The sequence below is a fragment of the Akebia trifoliata genome, chromosome 14 (assembly GCF_017979445.1).
Source record: "Akebia trifoliata isolate Shusen 1 chromosome 14, ASM1797944v1, whole genome shotgun sequence".
NCBI classification, from domain to species: Eukaryota; Viridiplantae; Streptophyta; class Magnoliopsida; order Ranunculales; family Lardizabalaceae; genus Akebia; species Akebia trifoliata.
This window is the reverse complement of record NC_141388.1, coordinates 1,433,856-1,449,638: the sequence shown is the minus strand read 5'-3', so window position 1 is coordinate 1,449,638 and position 15,783 is coordinate 1,433,856. Positions and strand designations below refer to the sequence as shown.

Genomic DNA, 15,783 nt, shown 5'->3' with positions numbered 1-15,783 from the left:
TGGTGAGGGGATCATCCTTTCTGAAATTGCTAATCCCAAGTTATAAGTTATAAGTGTCGTGAATCATTCATTTTAACCATTAGTTTGTAATCACTTCTCATAGGGTTATAAGTTGTAGTAAATTCCCTTTAATCATACTAATAGAACTATTAGATTGAGTTCATATGACTTTGGTGGATTTATATGACCATTTTCATAAAGATTAAAGAAACAGGATTGATTCATTGTAGCAGATTCGAGTTGACTTGGAGGGAGCTTTTGTCCAATTCTCTCCAACAGTGACCCTTTTGTCCTCCAGTTGTGTTGTTTGTTGGTCTTAAAAACAGCTCTTGTCGAGTTATAATTAGTTAAACGAGCACCATTTTTATAACATTCCACGTGGTGGGGAAAACAAGATAAGGATACGAGGCATCCCTGCTCCTTAGTTAAAAAGGCGATTCGTTTTTATTTGGTCACTCGTTTGACAAAAGAGATGAGTACAGCAAGCTCCCTCCAAGTCAACTCCAATCTGCTACAATGAATCAATCCTGTTTCTTTAATCTTTATGAAAATGGTCATATAAATCCATTTTTGTCTTCAGATCGTGTTTTTGTCTTCAGGCATATGATTTTGATGAATTATCCTTTCCTTCCATTTGCGTTAGAAACTAAAAAAAATAAAATTGGTATCCTGAGCAATAGCCCTACAATTTTTCTCAAAGAATAATATATTTTTTTTTCATAACTAGAGGTTAAATGACATGTCTCATAAAAAGAAATTAAAAATATAGACTAAATTTGGAGAATTTCTAGAGTGACGAAATACTTATTTGTCTTTTGAGGTGTCTTCCTATTTTGTTGATTTATATTGTGAAATATTCTATTTTCAAAATTTATTAAAAAAAAAAAAAACTTACCTGATGGGATTAACTTAATTTGTAAAACTACTTGAATTCTAGGAATGGGAATCTTCTTTGGTAGTTAAAGGGGGTAAAATAATAGAATTGGAGGGGAATTATTAAAAATATTTGGGATTGAAAAAAAGAAATATAATAATATTAGAGGGGTATTATCAAAAAAGGGAAGGGGGTAGGGAGGAGGAGAATAAAATTAATGAAGTTGAAAGGGTAGGAGGAAAACAATAGAGCTGGGTCATTGTAGTTAATGGAACGTTTATCCTCTATAAATATGTTCTACTGTTGTATTTTATTATATAGACTAGACTTTACCCACGCGTATAACACCGGCATCATCTTTGGAGGTTAAATGGGTAAAAAAGGAAAAATTATAAAATTGAAAAGATTTATTAAAAAATCTTTGAGATTGAAGAGTTAAAATAGGAGAGATAATAAAGTTAGAGGGTATTATTGAAAAAGAGAAACGGGATGGAGAGGAAGAGAGTATAGAAAAGTAATAGTTGGGGTCATTGTAACTAAATGAGATGTTTATCTCTCAAAAAGTGGACGGCCGACCCCACTGTTGTATTTTATTAAATAGATTAATCATCTATTTCCTCGTCATCATTGATATAAAGAAGATTAACACATCAGGCAAAGGATATTTAAAACCCTATCACAAATCCAAAGTAAGCATATTTCTACTCTTACCTAAAAAAAATAAAAAAACAAAAAAACAAAAAATTAATACAAAAGGTGTATACATCAAATGTTAATATATATTATACAAAAGGTGAATCACAAATAATACGCCAAGGCTTAAATCACTCAAATTTTAATTATTTATTAAAAAAAATTTATAATAATTTATTTTTCTTTTAAAAATGAAAAATTGTATAATTTGCTAACTTGCAAGAAGATATTATGATTTATTTTATTATTTTTATCGATAAGTCTACTTTTAATTTTTAGGCAGATTTATCAAAACATGCACAACTTTTCATTTATTTACCAAAACGGTACACTGTAGCAATTAATTCCGAAAACGGTAATTTACCGTTTTCGGAATTGATTTTTTTTACCAAAACGGTAAAAACAGTAAATGTATTTTTTTATACCGAAAACGCCCTTTTTTATTTTTTGACTGAAATTACAAAAATAAAATTGATTTCGGTAAAAAAAAAAAATTATAAATACATATGATTGTTGGATTATCGAAGAGAGTGAAACTTTTTAGTTGGATTTTTATTTTTTTAAGGTTAAAATTGTAAATATATATGTAAAACAAAAAAAATGGTATTTTCAGTATAAAAAAAAAATATTTTACTATTTTTACCGTTTTGGTAAAAAATATTAATTCAGAAAATGGTAAATTTACCGTTTTCGGAATTAATTGCTATAATGTACCATTTTCGGAATTAATTTCAAAAACTCTACCGTTTTGATAAATTATTCTAATTTTTAATGGTTTAGTAACTTAGTATTGGCGAGATTTGTACTTAGGTCTCCGGTATCATCTCCCAAAGACTTTACCAACTAAGCTAGCTGACACCAGCATATTGTAATTTATTCCTTTATTTTGAGATTTGAGAACCAGACTTGACTCGATTTCTTATGGCTCGCGAGTTATTCAAATGAGTAAATAATATATACTAAAAATCTCTAAATTGATTGGATATTTAAAATTTGATATTTATTAAAAAAAAATGTATAAGAACAATAAAAATAACTCGTAACTTGGTTGAGTTTTTCACCTATCTGTATATAAAAAACTTGGTCAAGTTTTTAATCTGACTCAGGGAATTCAAATCGACCAAATGAGTTGTTTTAAATGATTTAATTACCGAATCAACTCAAAGTTCAATCGAGTCAGCTAGACCAAGGTTCGAGTCGACTCTACGAGTTGTAAGCTACCATTTATTCTGACAAAAGATCACGTCTCTTTCTTATATTCTATTCTATTCTATATATTCTAATGTCCCTCTCAAAGTATCCCTCTATTTATCACTCTAAAAGGGTATTTTAGAAATATTATAAAAGAAGTAGAGTCATTTTCACAAACAGAATCTTTCTGAAACTAATCCAACGGCCATCAGTACAATGGCGGTGACCGACTTACCACGACGAAAGTAAATAAATTTCAGTTTTTTACATAATAACCAAAATACCCTTCAAAGGAAATCCTGGGTGAGAAACTGCACAAGCAAACGCGTGGCCACGTCAGCACTCGATCATGAGATCTTACAAGGATTAGGATTGGAAAGCTGCTGCGTCTTTTTTAGAGGGAGAGAAAAGAAATAAAAAAAATTAGGGTGATATAGATATGCCCCTCCATCTATTTTCAAATTGATGACATACCCTTTAACTTCGATCTTCTCTGAAAAACTTTTATACAATAACCTGATGAATGCCATCTTCTTCAATCTTTGATATCTCATCCTCTTTGGTTAAATTAATTTATCATATTCAACCTCCGTTTCAATCCATGATCTTTAACTTTTGTTTGTTTGTTAAGTCCTGAATTCGATCCAATTCAGAGAGAACGAGCAAGACAGAAGGGCGTGGGTCAAGACTAAGGATAAGAAGTTCACTGTTAAGTCTTTCTATTATTGTTTGTTGTCATCGGGTAAAGTCTCGTCCTTACCATCTATCGTTTGGTCCGTTCATGTTCCTTCTAAGGTATCGTTCTTTATGTGACTTGTCTCGTTGGGTAGAATCTTTACTTTGGATAATTTGATAAATCGAGAGTGGATTACTCCAAACTTTTGTTTTCTTTGTTCTAGGGATAGGGAGTCTGTTAATCATATTCTTAGTCATTGTCCTTTTTCCCGAGTTATTTGGATGTTTTTCTTAACTCGTTTCCATGTGGATTGGGTTTTTCCCTTATCTTTTTCTAGAACTTCTGGAGGGGTGGAGTTTCAATATCTTCTATTTAAGAAAGAGACTTCTCTGGGCTATCTTGCCTTTTGCCATTACTTGGGGTATTTGGAGAGAACGCAACAACAGGGTCTTTCATTGCAAAGAGAGCTCGTCTCATTTAGTGATCTTAGAGATTTTGAGGCTTCTATTCATATGGTCTAAGATGAGCAAAGACTTTGAGGGAGTGCGTTTCCAAGATTTTATTTTTAACTGGGATATCTTTGGTATTAGTTAGCTCCTCGCGGGACATGTATTTTTTACTTCTTTCTGTTTTTCCCATGTTGCTTATCTAATCTTGTTGTTTGGGGGCTACCTCAGCCTCCCTTTCTTTTTATTTATACAATTTATATTTATCAAAAAAAAATTTCAATGTATAAAAAAAACATTTAATATCTATGTTAATTAGAAAAATAAAAGAAGAATCTTGTAAGTCCTTTGCACTTACCATTCAATCTGTATTTATATGGGTTTCTAATACAAATTAATTCAATTTGGCAGTTTTCCTGCACTATTTTTATCCAATCTTTAGATTTTCCTTGCTAGTTACATCTTCATGCTATCACTTGCCGTGACACTCTTTGCCTTGAAATGGATTTCGTTTAGTCTATGATCAAATCTTGAATATAACTCTTAAGTACCTCGTCAATCAAGATAATACCCACCATCGAACCTTAGTTCTTAGTTCATATCCCATCAAATAATCCATCCATTCGTTCATGGGAGGAGTAGCAAGGGCACATGCGTGACTCAAATTAACTCCATATTATATATATATAATATTTTTTTATTTAACTTTTAAAATATTATGAACAGATCATAATATTTTGTATTGGGAGGTCATCAGGGGTTAAGTAGAACCCAAGATCAAATATATAAAAGGAAAAATATGAATAAGAGTTGTGATAATCCGACTCCCCCCTTTGGCCTATACCGTCATCATAGATCAATTGTCTCAGGATATATAAGAAAATGATTTATAAATTCACATATCTCGAGACAATGATCTACGATTTTATGATAAGGTGTAGGGAGGGCTTATGTCGGGGGTGTAGAAAATCAGTATCTTATTCCCACATCTCAACACATGCCACGTGAGTACAAATCCAAGGAAACTTTGAAAAAGAGATATTTTCGGCATCAATTCCTTTGGTGTGGCTTACGTGGCTTGTGCTGAGGTGTGGGAAGGTGGAATCGACAAGACAAACCGACTTTCCCATGCCTTTTTACACCAGCTTGAACTGTGGTTTTAGTATAAAATTGTGGTTTCTAGATATTTCCATATAAATCTTCAATTTTGAAAGTTTCATGCTTGTTTGAGAAACCCATTTTTGAAAATCTCTTCTTATTATCGGTGTATTCTTTTGGATTGTTTAGATACTCTGTTTTTTGTTTTGTTTAGTTTAGATCCTCTGTTTTTCATACTTAATAAATATATTTTTAATTTTATCTGCCAAATCGATTTGGTGGTTGGTATAATAAGATAAGAGTGGTTTTCTGACTGTGTGAATCTTTATTTCTTTCTTGAATCTCCATTAACATGTCTTTTGACTCCTAAAGCTCTACCTTTGTTCTGTTTTCTTACTAAGGTTTCAGGCTTTCAGCTCTGCCTTTGTAAACCCATTTTGGTGAATTGGTGTTTCCTGCCACCTTTTTGGTGATTTTTTTAATCTAGAAAGTTGGTCTCTTTACCCTCTCTCTCTCTCTCTCTCTACAAGAGTAAGACGTTATTTCTCCTCCAAACTCGCCTCTTCTTCAAAAATCATCATAATTTGAGAAAATTCTCCCTACCCATATTAGAAAATCCAATTTTTCTAGCTCCTCTTGGTATAATTTCTTCTGGAAAGTTAATTTTCTAGTTGGATTTTTGATCCTGAAAATGGTAAAGCTTGGGTTTATATTATGGGTTTTATTGTCTTCTGGGTTTCTGGGTTATATTGTTGTTGAAGGTCTTGGGGTGAATTGGGGAACTATGGCAATCCATAAATTATCACCAAAGATGGTTGTTCAGATGGTGAAAGACAATGGGATTAAAAAAGTAAAGCTGTTTGATGCTGATCAGTCTACAATGAATGCTTTGGCTGGAAGTGGAATCGAAGTGATGGTGGGTATTCCAAATGATCAGCTTGCAGACATGACTGATTATAAAAGAGCTAAGCAATGGGTCGGTAGAAACGTGACACGCTACAATTTCAATGGAGGAGTAAACATCAAGTAAGGTTTCTATTTTCTTACTTTTTTTTTTTTTGGTTGAATTTTGTAAGAATTTGATTAGTTTTAGTTATTATTCTTGTTGTTTAGACTTGGGTTTTTCTCTTTAATTTTTTTCTTTAAAACTTTCATGTCTTCAAATTTTGTTTATTTGATGGGAGATACATACTTGAAATTCAGCTTTAATTCTATGTAATACAGAGTTCCTCAATCCTCGCTAGCAATTAAGAAAAACAACATAGGGGTTGTTTGGACCTATTTCTAAAAAAATATTGAATTAAAAATTATTGAATTCGATTTATGATTCATTAGCTTAGTTGAATATAATTGGAAGAAAGATCGAAAACTTATATTTAGTTCAAAACTTGTGTAAAAAGGTGGAGTTTATTGTTAAATAGCCCATAGATGCTAGCTCCAGGCGTTTTCTCTATCTCTTCTAATCTGATAAAGAGAGGTTTCCTTGAGCTAAGCTAACCTCCTGTGTCCTAGGTTCATATGTCATATGTGTGCCAAAAAGTATCCAGTACAAGTTTCCGACATGGCTAAGTTTTTTGAAAATGAAGCATCATTGATAATCACTTCTTAATTAAATATTTCTATTTATAATTCTAGTGCCTTTCACTTGGCTCATGGGGATATTATGAATAAATCCGACACAGAATTTGAGTCTTGAACCATGCAAACTGTGAGCGGTCTTCAGGAGATTAGTGTTAGAATTCTTGGGTTCTTTTTCATTTGGTGCAATGTTTATCTTTTGTTCAAGGGTTTTTTCTTTGAAAATTTTCTTTTTAGATGGAACTCGTTTGTATGGCTAGCGATTAGTTTGGTCTTTTTTATTTCCTTTTCTTTTCTTTTGTGTTTTGAGGTGGTTGCCTTGCTCGCCTTCTTCTCTATTAATTTTCTCAATAGTAGAAGATTTGTTAAATTATTTTCCACCCTTTCATCCTTTTGGATTATATATTTTGGCAGATACGTAGCAGTTGGGAACGAGCCCTTCCTGTCATCCTACAACAATTCGTTCACAAACATCACATTACCGGCGCTCCAGAACATCCAGAACGCTCTTAATGAGGCTGGGGTCGGGGACACCATAAAGGCAACCATACCCCTAAACGCAGATGTCTACAACTCACTTGAAAGCAACCAAGTCCCTTCCACCGGAAGTTTTCGGTCTGATATCAGTGCACTCATGGTTGAGATTAGCCAATTTCTTAACAAGAATAATGCTCCTTTCACTGTAAACATCTACCCGTTCCTAAGCCTCTACTCCAACGACAACTTCCCTGTGAACTATGCCTTCTTTGATGGGGACAGCACTCCCATTAACGATAATGGGATTTTATATACCAATGTGTTTGACGCAAATTTTGATACCTTGGTTTGGGCCCTGAGAGGGGCGGGGTTCGGAAACATGCCTATCTTGGTTGGAGAAGTAGGATGGCCTACGGATGGAGATAAAAATGCCAACATCCTTTATGCTCAAAGGTTTTACGCTGGGCTCTTAAAACGACTTGCAGCCAATCAAGGCACACCGATGAGGCCTGGATATATAGAAGTTTACATGTTTGCCCTGATTGACGAGGATGCTAAGAGCATACAACCGGGGAACTTTGAGCGCCATTGGGGTATCTTTAGGTATGATGGGCAGCCCAAGTTCCCGATGGATCTGTCAGGCCAGGGACAGAACAAGTACCTTGTTGCAGCTGCGAACGTGAAATATTTGCCATCGAGGTGGTGTGTATTCAATCCGAATGCAAATAATGTAAGTAAAATAGTAGACGGCATCAGTTACGCTTGCTCCTTGTCAGATTGCACTTCTCTTGGGTACGGGTCGTCATGTAACAACTTAGATGCTCAGGGAAATGCTTCATACGCGTTTAACATGTATTATCAAGCTCAGAACCAAGCAGATTTGAGCTGTGATTTTCAAGGTCTGGCCAGGGTGACAACGCAGAATGCTTCAATGGGGAATTGCAATTTCATCATTCAGATTGCATCTTCTTCGTCCCTCGGGCTTTCACTAGCAACATTGGTGATTTTGATTATTCTCGTATTTCTCTTGATCTAGAGATTGTTCTGCGTAGATATCTTAGGTGTACTATTATTATTATTTTTTTTGTTGTTAATTTGCTCATTTTTGTTGATCTTTATTTATTGTTTAGACTTTGGATTAATCAGTTATACTTGTTTCTTCGTACAATTCAATGATACACCCATGTCGTAGAGATTTGTATTTTGGAATTTTTTTTGCATTTGGTCGCATCGATTGGCTCATGGGTTTTCTGATTGGTCAAGTTTGAATTGGATTAGGAAGATAATTTTTATTAATCAACTTCAGTGGCAAAATTTTTTTTTTTTGAACATTGAAACAAGCCAAGCTTTTTGGAGAATACAGATGGGCAAAAATAACACAGAGAGTGTTGCATGTGGAGGACAACCAGATCCTGCCCTTGTGCTTCTCTGCCGGCATTTTTTGCGCCATCCCAGATTCATGCACTAGCTTTGTTTTTGAAAAATATAGCTCATTGAAGTTACGTTGAAGGTCAATGCTTTTTCATTGGTTTTAATCAATCACTTTATTTTATTAAAATTAAATTATGATAGATATTACTAGAAAACTTTATAGTTGGATCATCATCTGAACTAAATCTATGTAAAAATATAAATCTAATATATTAAATATTAAAAAATATATTTTAAGATACTTAATAAATGGGCAATTTAAAGATGCATCCTCCACCCTAATTATAATAGGGAAAATGCTGGAATGACACTTAGGGAAACACAAATGTGACAAAATTGATGTGGTGGCACGCACATAACTGTAGATGCTTTTTACTCATATCTCGCGGAAAAGCATCTACGGTAATGTGCACGACACAACAACTTTTTGTCACTCTTGTGTTTCCCTTTGTGTCACCTGAGCACGACTCTTATAATAGGGGTGTGAATGTGTACCCATTTAACTGGAATTGAACCAAAATCAGAATGGATAGGATAGTGATTAATGCTGGAGTGACCTCAGTGGGGACACACGGGGACATCTTGATGTTGGGTGGGTGCATACCCATAAATGCATTTTCTCCGAGATACGTGTAAAACATATCTATGGACATGTGTACACCTCCACATCAAAGAGTTCTATGCTGAGGTCACTCCAGCACGACTCTAGGATGGTTCTATTTCCCTTTTTATAGGAATCAAATAGTCCGATCTCTAGAAACAAATCAATTGAGAACCAAAATCGATAGGAACAGATGGAAACAGAGAACAAGAGTCAAGAAAAATTAACGGTTTTGATTCCCATAGGGACCAAATTGGAGATGATCCATGTACACCCATCAATTATATCATTGACATAGCTTATTATTATTATTATTTGTTTTTTATAAGCATGCATAGAGGAAGACTTAATTGAGAAAGAAGAATGGGAAGTAACCTTACTTTCTGCTTGATCCATACATGTACATTCAACAGGGATTGAAACCCATCATTCCTTGGATCAGAAAAATGAAACAAAAATAAAAATAAAAATTGAATAAGCATTTATAGAGGAAGACTTGCATCAAGACAAGGGAATAGAAAAGCAGCCATGCTCATCTGCCAGTACTTTACATGTGGTTTCATTAACAAGGGTTGAAACCCACCATTCCTTGGAGCATTAATATGTCAAAACATATCTAAATTAGATAATTATAAATAACAATCAGAGAAATAGGATTTTTCTCCCTTTGTAATTGTTTTTGGCTTACAATAAGTACAGCTCTTGCCTTACTCCCCATTTTCTTCAATTTGAAGATTTAGGAGTCTGGGGGATTTTACCATGAGAGGCTAAGATCAAAAGCAGAAGAAAACCAGCATAGATGAACTAGAGAAATGGTCCAATTAAATGAAAAAAACCAAACTCTTAGGATTGTTACCACTACATGGTTGCCATAAGTTTCTGCATCCTTTTACTGTTGTACAAATTCAACTTTCGAGTAAAACTGCCATCATAGATCATACACTGGAGTTCTTACAGTCATGATTGGTTGAGGATTCAGCTCATAATAAATTGGGTCAGATTAGGTAGGAATAAAATCTGAGCCTTCGTTCTGGTTATCAATCCACATAACCGACAAGATAACCACAAGAAAGATGAAGAAAACGCCGCAGATCAAACTAACCCAAGTCTTCCCAAGACTTCTCCTTTGTGGTTCTAAACTTTGGGTTTTACTCTTGTTTAAAGGATTTACTTCATGAGAAACTTCAGGTTTAGCTTCAACAGCAACATCACCTGTCGATGACACAGATTCAGACCCATCTAGTACATGCTCCTCCCCAAACTCCGAAGAATTTCCGTTGTCGTTGACCTCATAATTAGGATTTGGAGAACCATTTCTTTCAAACTTCCTTCTTGGGCTCCACTCCAATTGATTTGGGGTTGGGCTTCTGATCCTTCTGGTTTGTTTCTCAGAGAAGTCGGAGTTCACATTGTTTGGATCCTGAAGAGAGTGAATGAGCTTCCTCGGAGTAGTAAATATATTAATGCCATCAATGTTGAGCTGGGAATGTCTCCTCTGAAACATCAAAATGAGTTCTCTATCTCTGATTAAGTAAAATAAAAATTTACCAACGTAGATATTGAAGTACAACTAATGAATATAGATGTTTGTATATGAGATTATGATTACCGAAGACAATGGTGGTTAATCCATAGAAATGCAAACCAGTAAGAAATTCTCGTACCTCCATGAACCCTTTATTTTTCTTGTAATTTCTCATTTTGGTTTCTTGAATTTTGTTCAATTCAAAATAATAAAAAAATAAAAAATGCAAGGTGGAGTGAAACCACTTAATCCCTTCTTAGGGTCTCATAAAAAAAAAACTTTTTCCACACTTGGTTTTCTGTCTTTGCGTGTATGTGTGTTTCTAACCTAAAGGACACAGACAGAGAGGGGGAGGGGGATTGTTCCTAACTTGGTATATGTGTTATACATAATTTCATGGATATATGTGTCATAAGAATAAATTGATGTGTCAGTTGAGGTTCTCTTTTTAATAGGGCAGTATTTATCGATATTAGCTAGCTCAATTGCTTCTACACAAGGTTCAAAATCAAACAGAAATTACTATTACAGAAAAATTGAACCTGTTCAAAAATAGTAAAAGTGAAGAAAATAATGAACTTTCAATAATGGGGATGGATAAGTGAATGATACGTAGAGTATTTATTTTGTTGGAGTTGATGTAGAGAGAGGAAGACCAAAAATAGGACATGGATTGGTTAAGATATGATTGAATAGAGGATCGGGATTTGTTCAACACACCTCAAATCTTTGGGACGAGGCTTCAAAATGGTGGCATTTTCTTAGATTTTCTCATGAAAATGTGGGAGAGTTGTGCACTTCTTTTTAGCTTTTAAAAAGGAGATACAATATGGTATTTTTTGAAAAGATCTAAGAGTGGTTTACCTGAGGACTAGAAGTAGCACTTCGATCTACTCCATTTCCAATTGTATGCACAAACCCTGAGAACACCTCTGAGTGATCTCCACCATTCTCACTGATTTCTTCATCTTTGATATGTTCGAGATATGGATTTGAGCCATTACTGCCCGAGTAGAAACCATCCTTGAGTGACACATCCACCCCACCATTCTCATTCTTCCAAAGCTTTCGATTCACAACTCTACCTGAATAGTCCAAATTACATGAAACCTGCCCCGTTGACATTGGTGATTCAGCCAAATAATCATACTCAACGAAAGAATCAACAGTTTGTGATTCCGGTGATGTCAAGATAGGTGATCTATCTCTAGGACTCCGTGAATTTTTATTCCTATTACAAACTCTCCTCCTACCAAAATTCGACCCCGTAATTGGACTTCGGTCCTTCTCAAGTCTCGGCATTTCTTCCGCAGCTAACATCCTTGCAGTTTGCAATGCTTCAAAAGCAGCACCTCTAACAAATGCCATCTGATCGGAGTGACATTTCTCCAACTCCTCTATCACAATCCCAAGTTCAGAGATTATACTTCTTGGGTCTAAACACTTCATCAAGAAATTCACCATTTGAATAGCTGAAAATCGCTTTTGAGAATTCCCCTCTGCAACACCAACATTTAAAATTCTCAATCCAGACCGTACTAATGATCTTGCATAAGCCTCAACAATCAAGCCATTATGCTTCGCCAATGCCATCGCCAAACCCATGTGAGAATTTGTTTGTGTAGGCTTCTCCTCCAATGCCCCAGCAACTCTCAAACAAACCTCATTTACAATCTCATCAGATGCAAACCGCCAATTGTCAGAATCAACTAGAGCCTTCAAGCACAAAGCAGCTCCAAATGCAAGACTTTCTTGAGAACCCAAAAGGGAATCCGATAGAGGTTTACAAAGAGAAAGAATTATATGTCTCTTCTTGTCCTCTGGGGTCGATGGGTCCATCCCATACCTTGCAATCGCGGGGACCACCTTCGAGCAAGCTTGCTGAAGTGGGAAGGATCCCGCACTTGATGTTAAGGTCTTAATGATGGTAGACATGATGCTGTCAATCTGAGGGATGATATTGGGACCATGGACACGTGCGAGAACTTCATAAAGGGAAATGGTGTGTTCTACGGATGATGAACTGGGATCTTTGGTTTCAGAGACCTGAGCAAGAAAATGTGGGATTGCCTTTGAATCGAGGTCTTTCACATACAATTTCAATGCTTTCATTGCCAATTTTCGACTTTCGGCATCTTTGTCGAGGTTTGCTAATTCCCTCCTCACCACTGGACTGAGATTTCTACCCATTCAACAAGCTAAAACAACAAAAGAAACCAATAATATAGTTAAAAAAAAATTAAATTTTAAATCCTTTCTAAGTTAAACAAAACTAAAAAAGTAAACATGGGTTCTTCAAGAAATCAAGGAGTCCTTGTTCTTCAAATCATCTCATCTGATGTGTTGGTTTAATGATGAAGAAAATTAACTACACGAGATGGGTATCTGATCATTCTCATAAACTGAGACTCCAGAACTTCAAGAAAAAAAAAATCTTCCATAAAGAAATTATAAATGGGGTTTCTTTCTTCAATTGTTTCTTGATCTTGCAATAAAAATAGAGAGAGAGAGAGATGGGCATCTTGTATTTTCGAGTATAAAGGAACCCAAAACTCGTGAAATCGGAAGGAAGTAGGAAATATACCTGATTGAGAGACAAGAAAGCTCTGATTTTTTTTCTTCTTCTCTGTGACCGCTTCCACGAATTATTAAGGAGAAACCCAAAAGACAGAGATGGGTAGGTTAGGTGGTGAGGGTTTCAATCAAAATGGAAGATTAGGAATTTTAGTAGAAATGTATATTAGATCGAAATAGGAAAGAAAAAACAAGTCCAAAAATGGTGGCTAGATGAGGTTTAGGGTTTTTTAATGATTGATTGTTCAGTCATCACTGTTTTCTTGTGTGTCTGAAAAACCTTACCTTTTTAATAATGGGTTTTAAAGATTAAACATTAGCGGGCATCGAAATTTGAATTCTTTGTTAAAAATTCCCCCGCCATCCCCTTTTGATTTTTCAGTCTCACTGACCTAAAAGCTTCTCAAGGGTCCCCACCATCTTTCAAAAACTCGTTTAGCCATCTCACCGAGTTGTCTCGGAAGATATTTGAAAAAATACCTAAGAGTTTTAATAAACCATGTCTTTGAGACGACGATATCGTGACAACTTGGATGAATCATCTCGGTCTCGGATGAGATTTAAAACATGCCACCATCACGCATTTAAAAGTGAGTATGACCATCCTGATAACTTAGTAAGAAAAAAAACAAGACCTTACTATGACTCATATCTCAAGGTTTTCTTTTGACTGGAGCTGAGTTAAAGTAAGGCTTTTTTTTTACTAAGGCCCCGTTTGATTCAGCTGCTTGAATCTGCTGTCAGTTTCTGCTGTCAAAAGCTGAAACACTGAAAAATTTATTTGATAGAATTTTGTAAAAGTGTTGTGCTATTAACCAGAATCTGGTAATTATTGTTTGATACAGCTTCCAGAATCTACTGTATTAAGGTAAAATGACCAGAATACCCTTATGGTTGATAATACACCTAAAATGCATAAAAAATTACCCAAATACCCCAATAAATATATAATTACACTATATATATATATATATATATATAATATAATATATATATATATCTATATATATATATATATATATAGGGTCACGTTATTACGACCCCCTTTGCGACCCCTTTGCGACACACCTTTTTGTCTTATATGGGCAAAAATGTTTGGAATGAGCTGATTTTTTGTGAGGATGATCTCTATGGTGAGGGGATCATCCTGGCAAAAAATCATCCCATTCCAAAACTTCTAACCCCATCAAAATTGATTTACAAAAATGGACGGTCTATAATTTTTCAACAAAAATCGGACGGTCTAGAAGTTTTGGAATGGGCTGATTTTTTGCCAGGATGATCCCCTCACCATAGAGATCATCCTCACAAAAAATCAGCCCATTCCAAACATTTTTGCCCATATAAGACAAAAGGTGTGTCGCAAGGGGGTCGTAATAACGCAACTATATATATATATATATATATATATATATAAAATTATATAAAGATCATTAAAAAAAATAATTGTATTAATTTTAAAATATTTATAATTCTATAGAAATTTTAACAGCATCTCTTCTTAAAAATAGACATATGAAATTTTCTTGATAAACAAAATACCTGCATGATACGCAATCCAACATAATACACCCAGAATGCATAAAAAATTATCAGAATACCTATATAAATATATAATTATACTAAATATATATAAATATAATAAAATTATATAAAAATTAAAAAAAATATATTTTTAATTTTAAAATATTTATAATTCTAAAAAAAAATTATAGAAAATTTTATAATTCTATAAAAATTTCGGCAACATCTCCTCTTAAAAATGGACATATGAAATTTTCCTGATAAACAAAATACCTGCATAATACACAATCCAACATCCACATTACATCGTATATATATAGCACATCCACATAACATGGATAAATATAACACAATCCAACAATTTTCTTTTTTCAAAAGCAAGGTTCAATGGATAAAGGTCAAAGTCAAGAGATAAGAAATTTTTTTCCATTAAACAATACTAAATTGAATAACCTTTCTTATTGGAAAAGCAGAAATAGTTGGAAACACCTTCTTGAGGGTAACCTCGCATTCCAAATGTCTTCCTACAACCTAACAATATTGCCCAAACTCACTTTGAGACAAATAATTTTGTTGAGATCGAAATAAATATTGAAGGGGCCCATCCTAACCAGTGTTATTAAAGGTGGCTTATGCCACAAAACGTGCCTCAAGACAAGGCTCACTAAAAGTGTTATAGAATTGCACTCCTCCAAAGGCTACTAGGTTCCTCCTGAACCTCTTAAAAAATTTCCCAAAAAGGGATGAGTTCATGACTTCAAGATTTCTTATCCCCCAAACAAGATGGTATCCAAAAAAGTCATCTTGACTATTCCACAAAAAATCCATAATCATTCTCTCTAGTTTTTTGACAATAGATGTTAGCTTGGAAAACGGATAAGGCGGATAGAACGACTAACAAATAATTTTTACCCAAGTTAATTCCCTACCTTTAGACAAGTAACATAACATCCAAGAAGCAAGCCTCCCAACAATCTTTTTAAATGATGATCAACTTCCAAATTGCGTTGAATAGATAACTCACCCAAAAGGGAATACCAAAATAAGAAGAAAACAAGCAACATGTTAGCAGCTAGCACCTTGCATCCACCCCTT

At 34.5% G+C, this 15,783-nt stretch overlaps 2 protein-coding genes across 2 annotated transcripts; one reads left to right on the top strand and one right to left on the bottom strand.

The window, feature by feature from the left end:
- The first annotated feature begins 5,066 nt into the window (after window positions 1–5,066).
- On the top strand, window positions 5,067–8,226 carry LOC147385348 (glucan endo-1,3-beta-glucosidase 8-like). Its single transcript, XM_086423503.1, has 2 exons — window positions 5,067–6,004; window positions 6,971–8,226. Exons 1-2 carry the CDS (start codon window positions 5,670–5,672, stop codon window positions 8,067–8,069), a joined length of 1,434 nt encoding a protein of 477 aa, XP_086279629.1. The 5' UTR covers window positions 5,067–5,669; the 3' UTR covers window positions 8,070–8,226.
- A 1,639-nt stretch (window positions 8,227–9,865) lies between these two features.
- On the bottom strand, window positions 9,866–13,560 carry LOC147385347 (ARM repeat superfamily protein). The gene is made up of 3 exons (XM_086424239.1): window positions 13,175–13,560; window positions 11,455–12,788; window positions 9,866–10,560 (listed from the first exon to the last, which is right to left on the bottom strand). The coding sequence occupies exons 2-3, from the start codon at window positions 12,778–12,780 to the stop codon at window positions 10,066–10,068; spliced, it is 1,821 nt and encodes a 606-aa protein (XP_086280365.1). The 5' UTR covers window positions 12,781–12,788; window positions 13,175–13,560; the 3' UTR covers window positions 9,866–10,065.
- Between the last annotated feature and the right edge of the window lie 2,223 nt (window positions 13,561–15,783).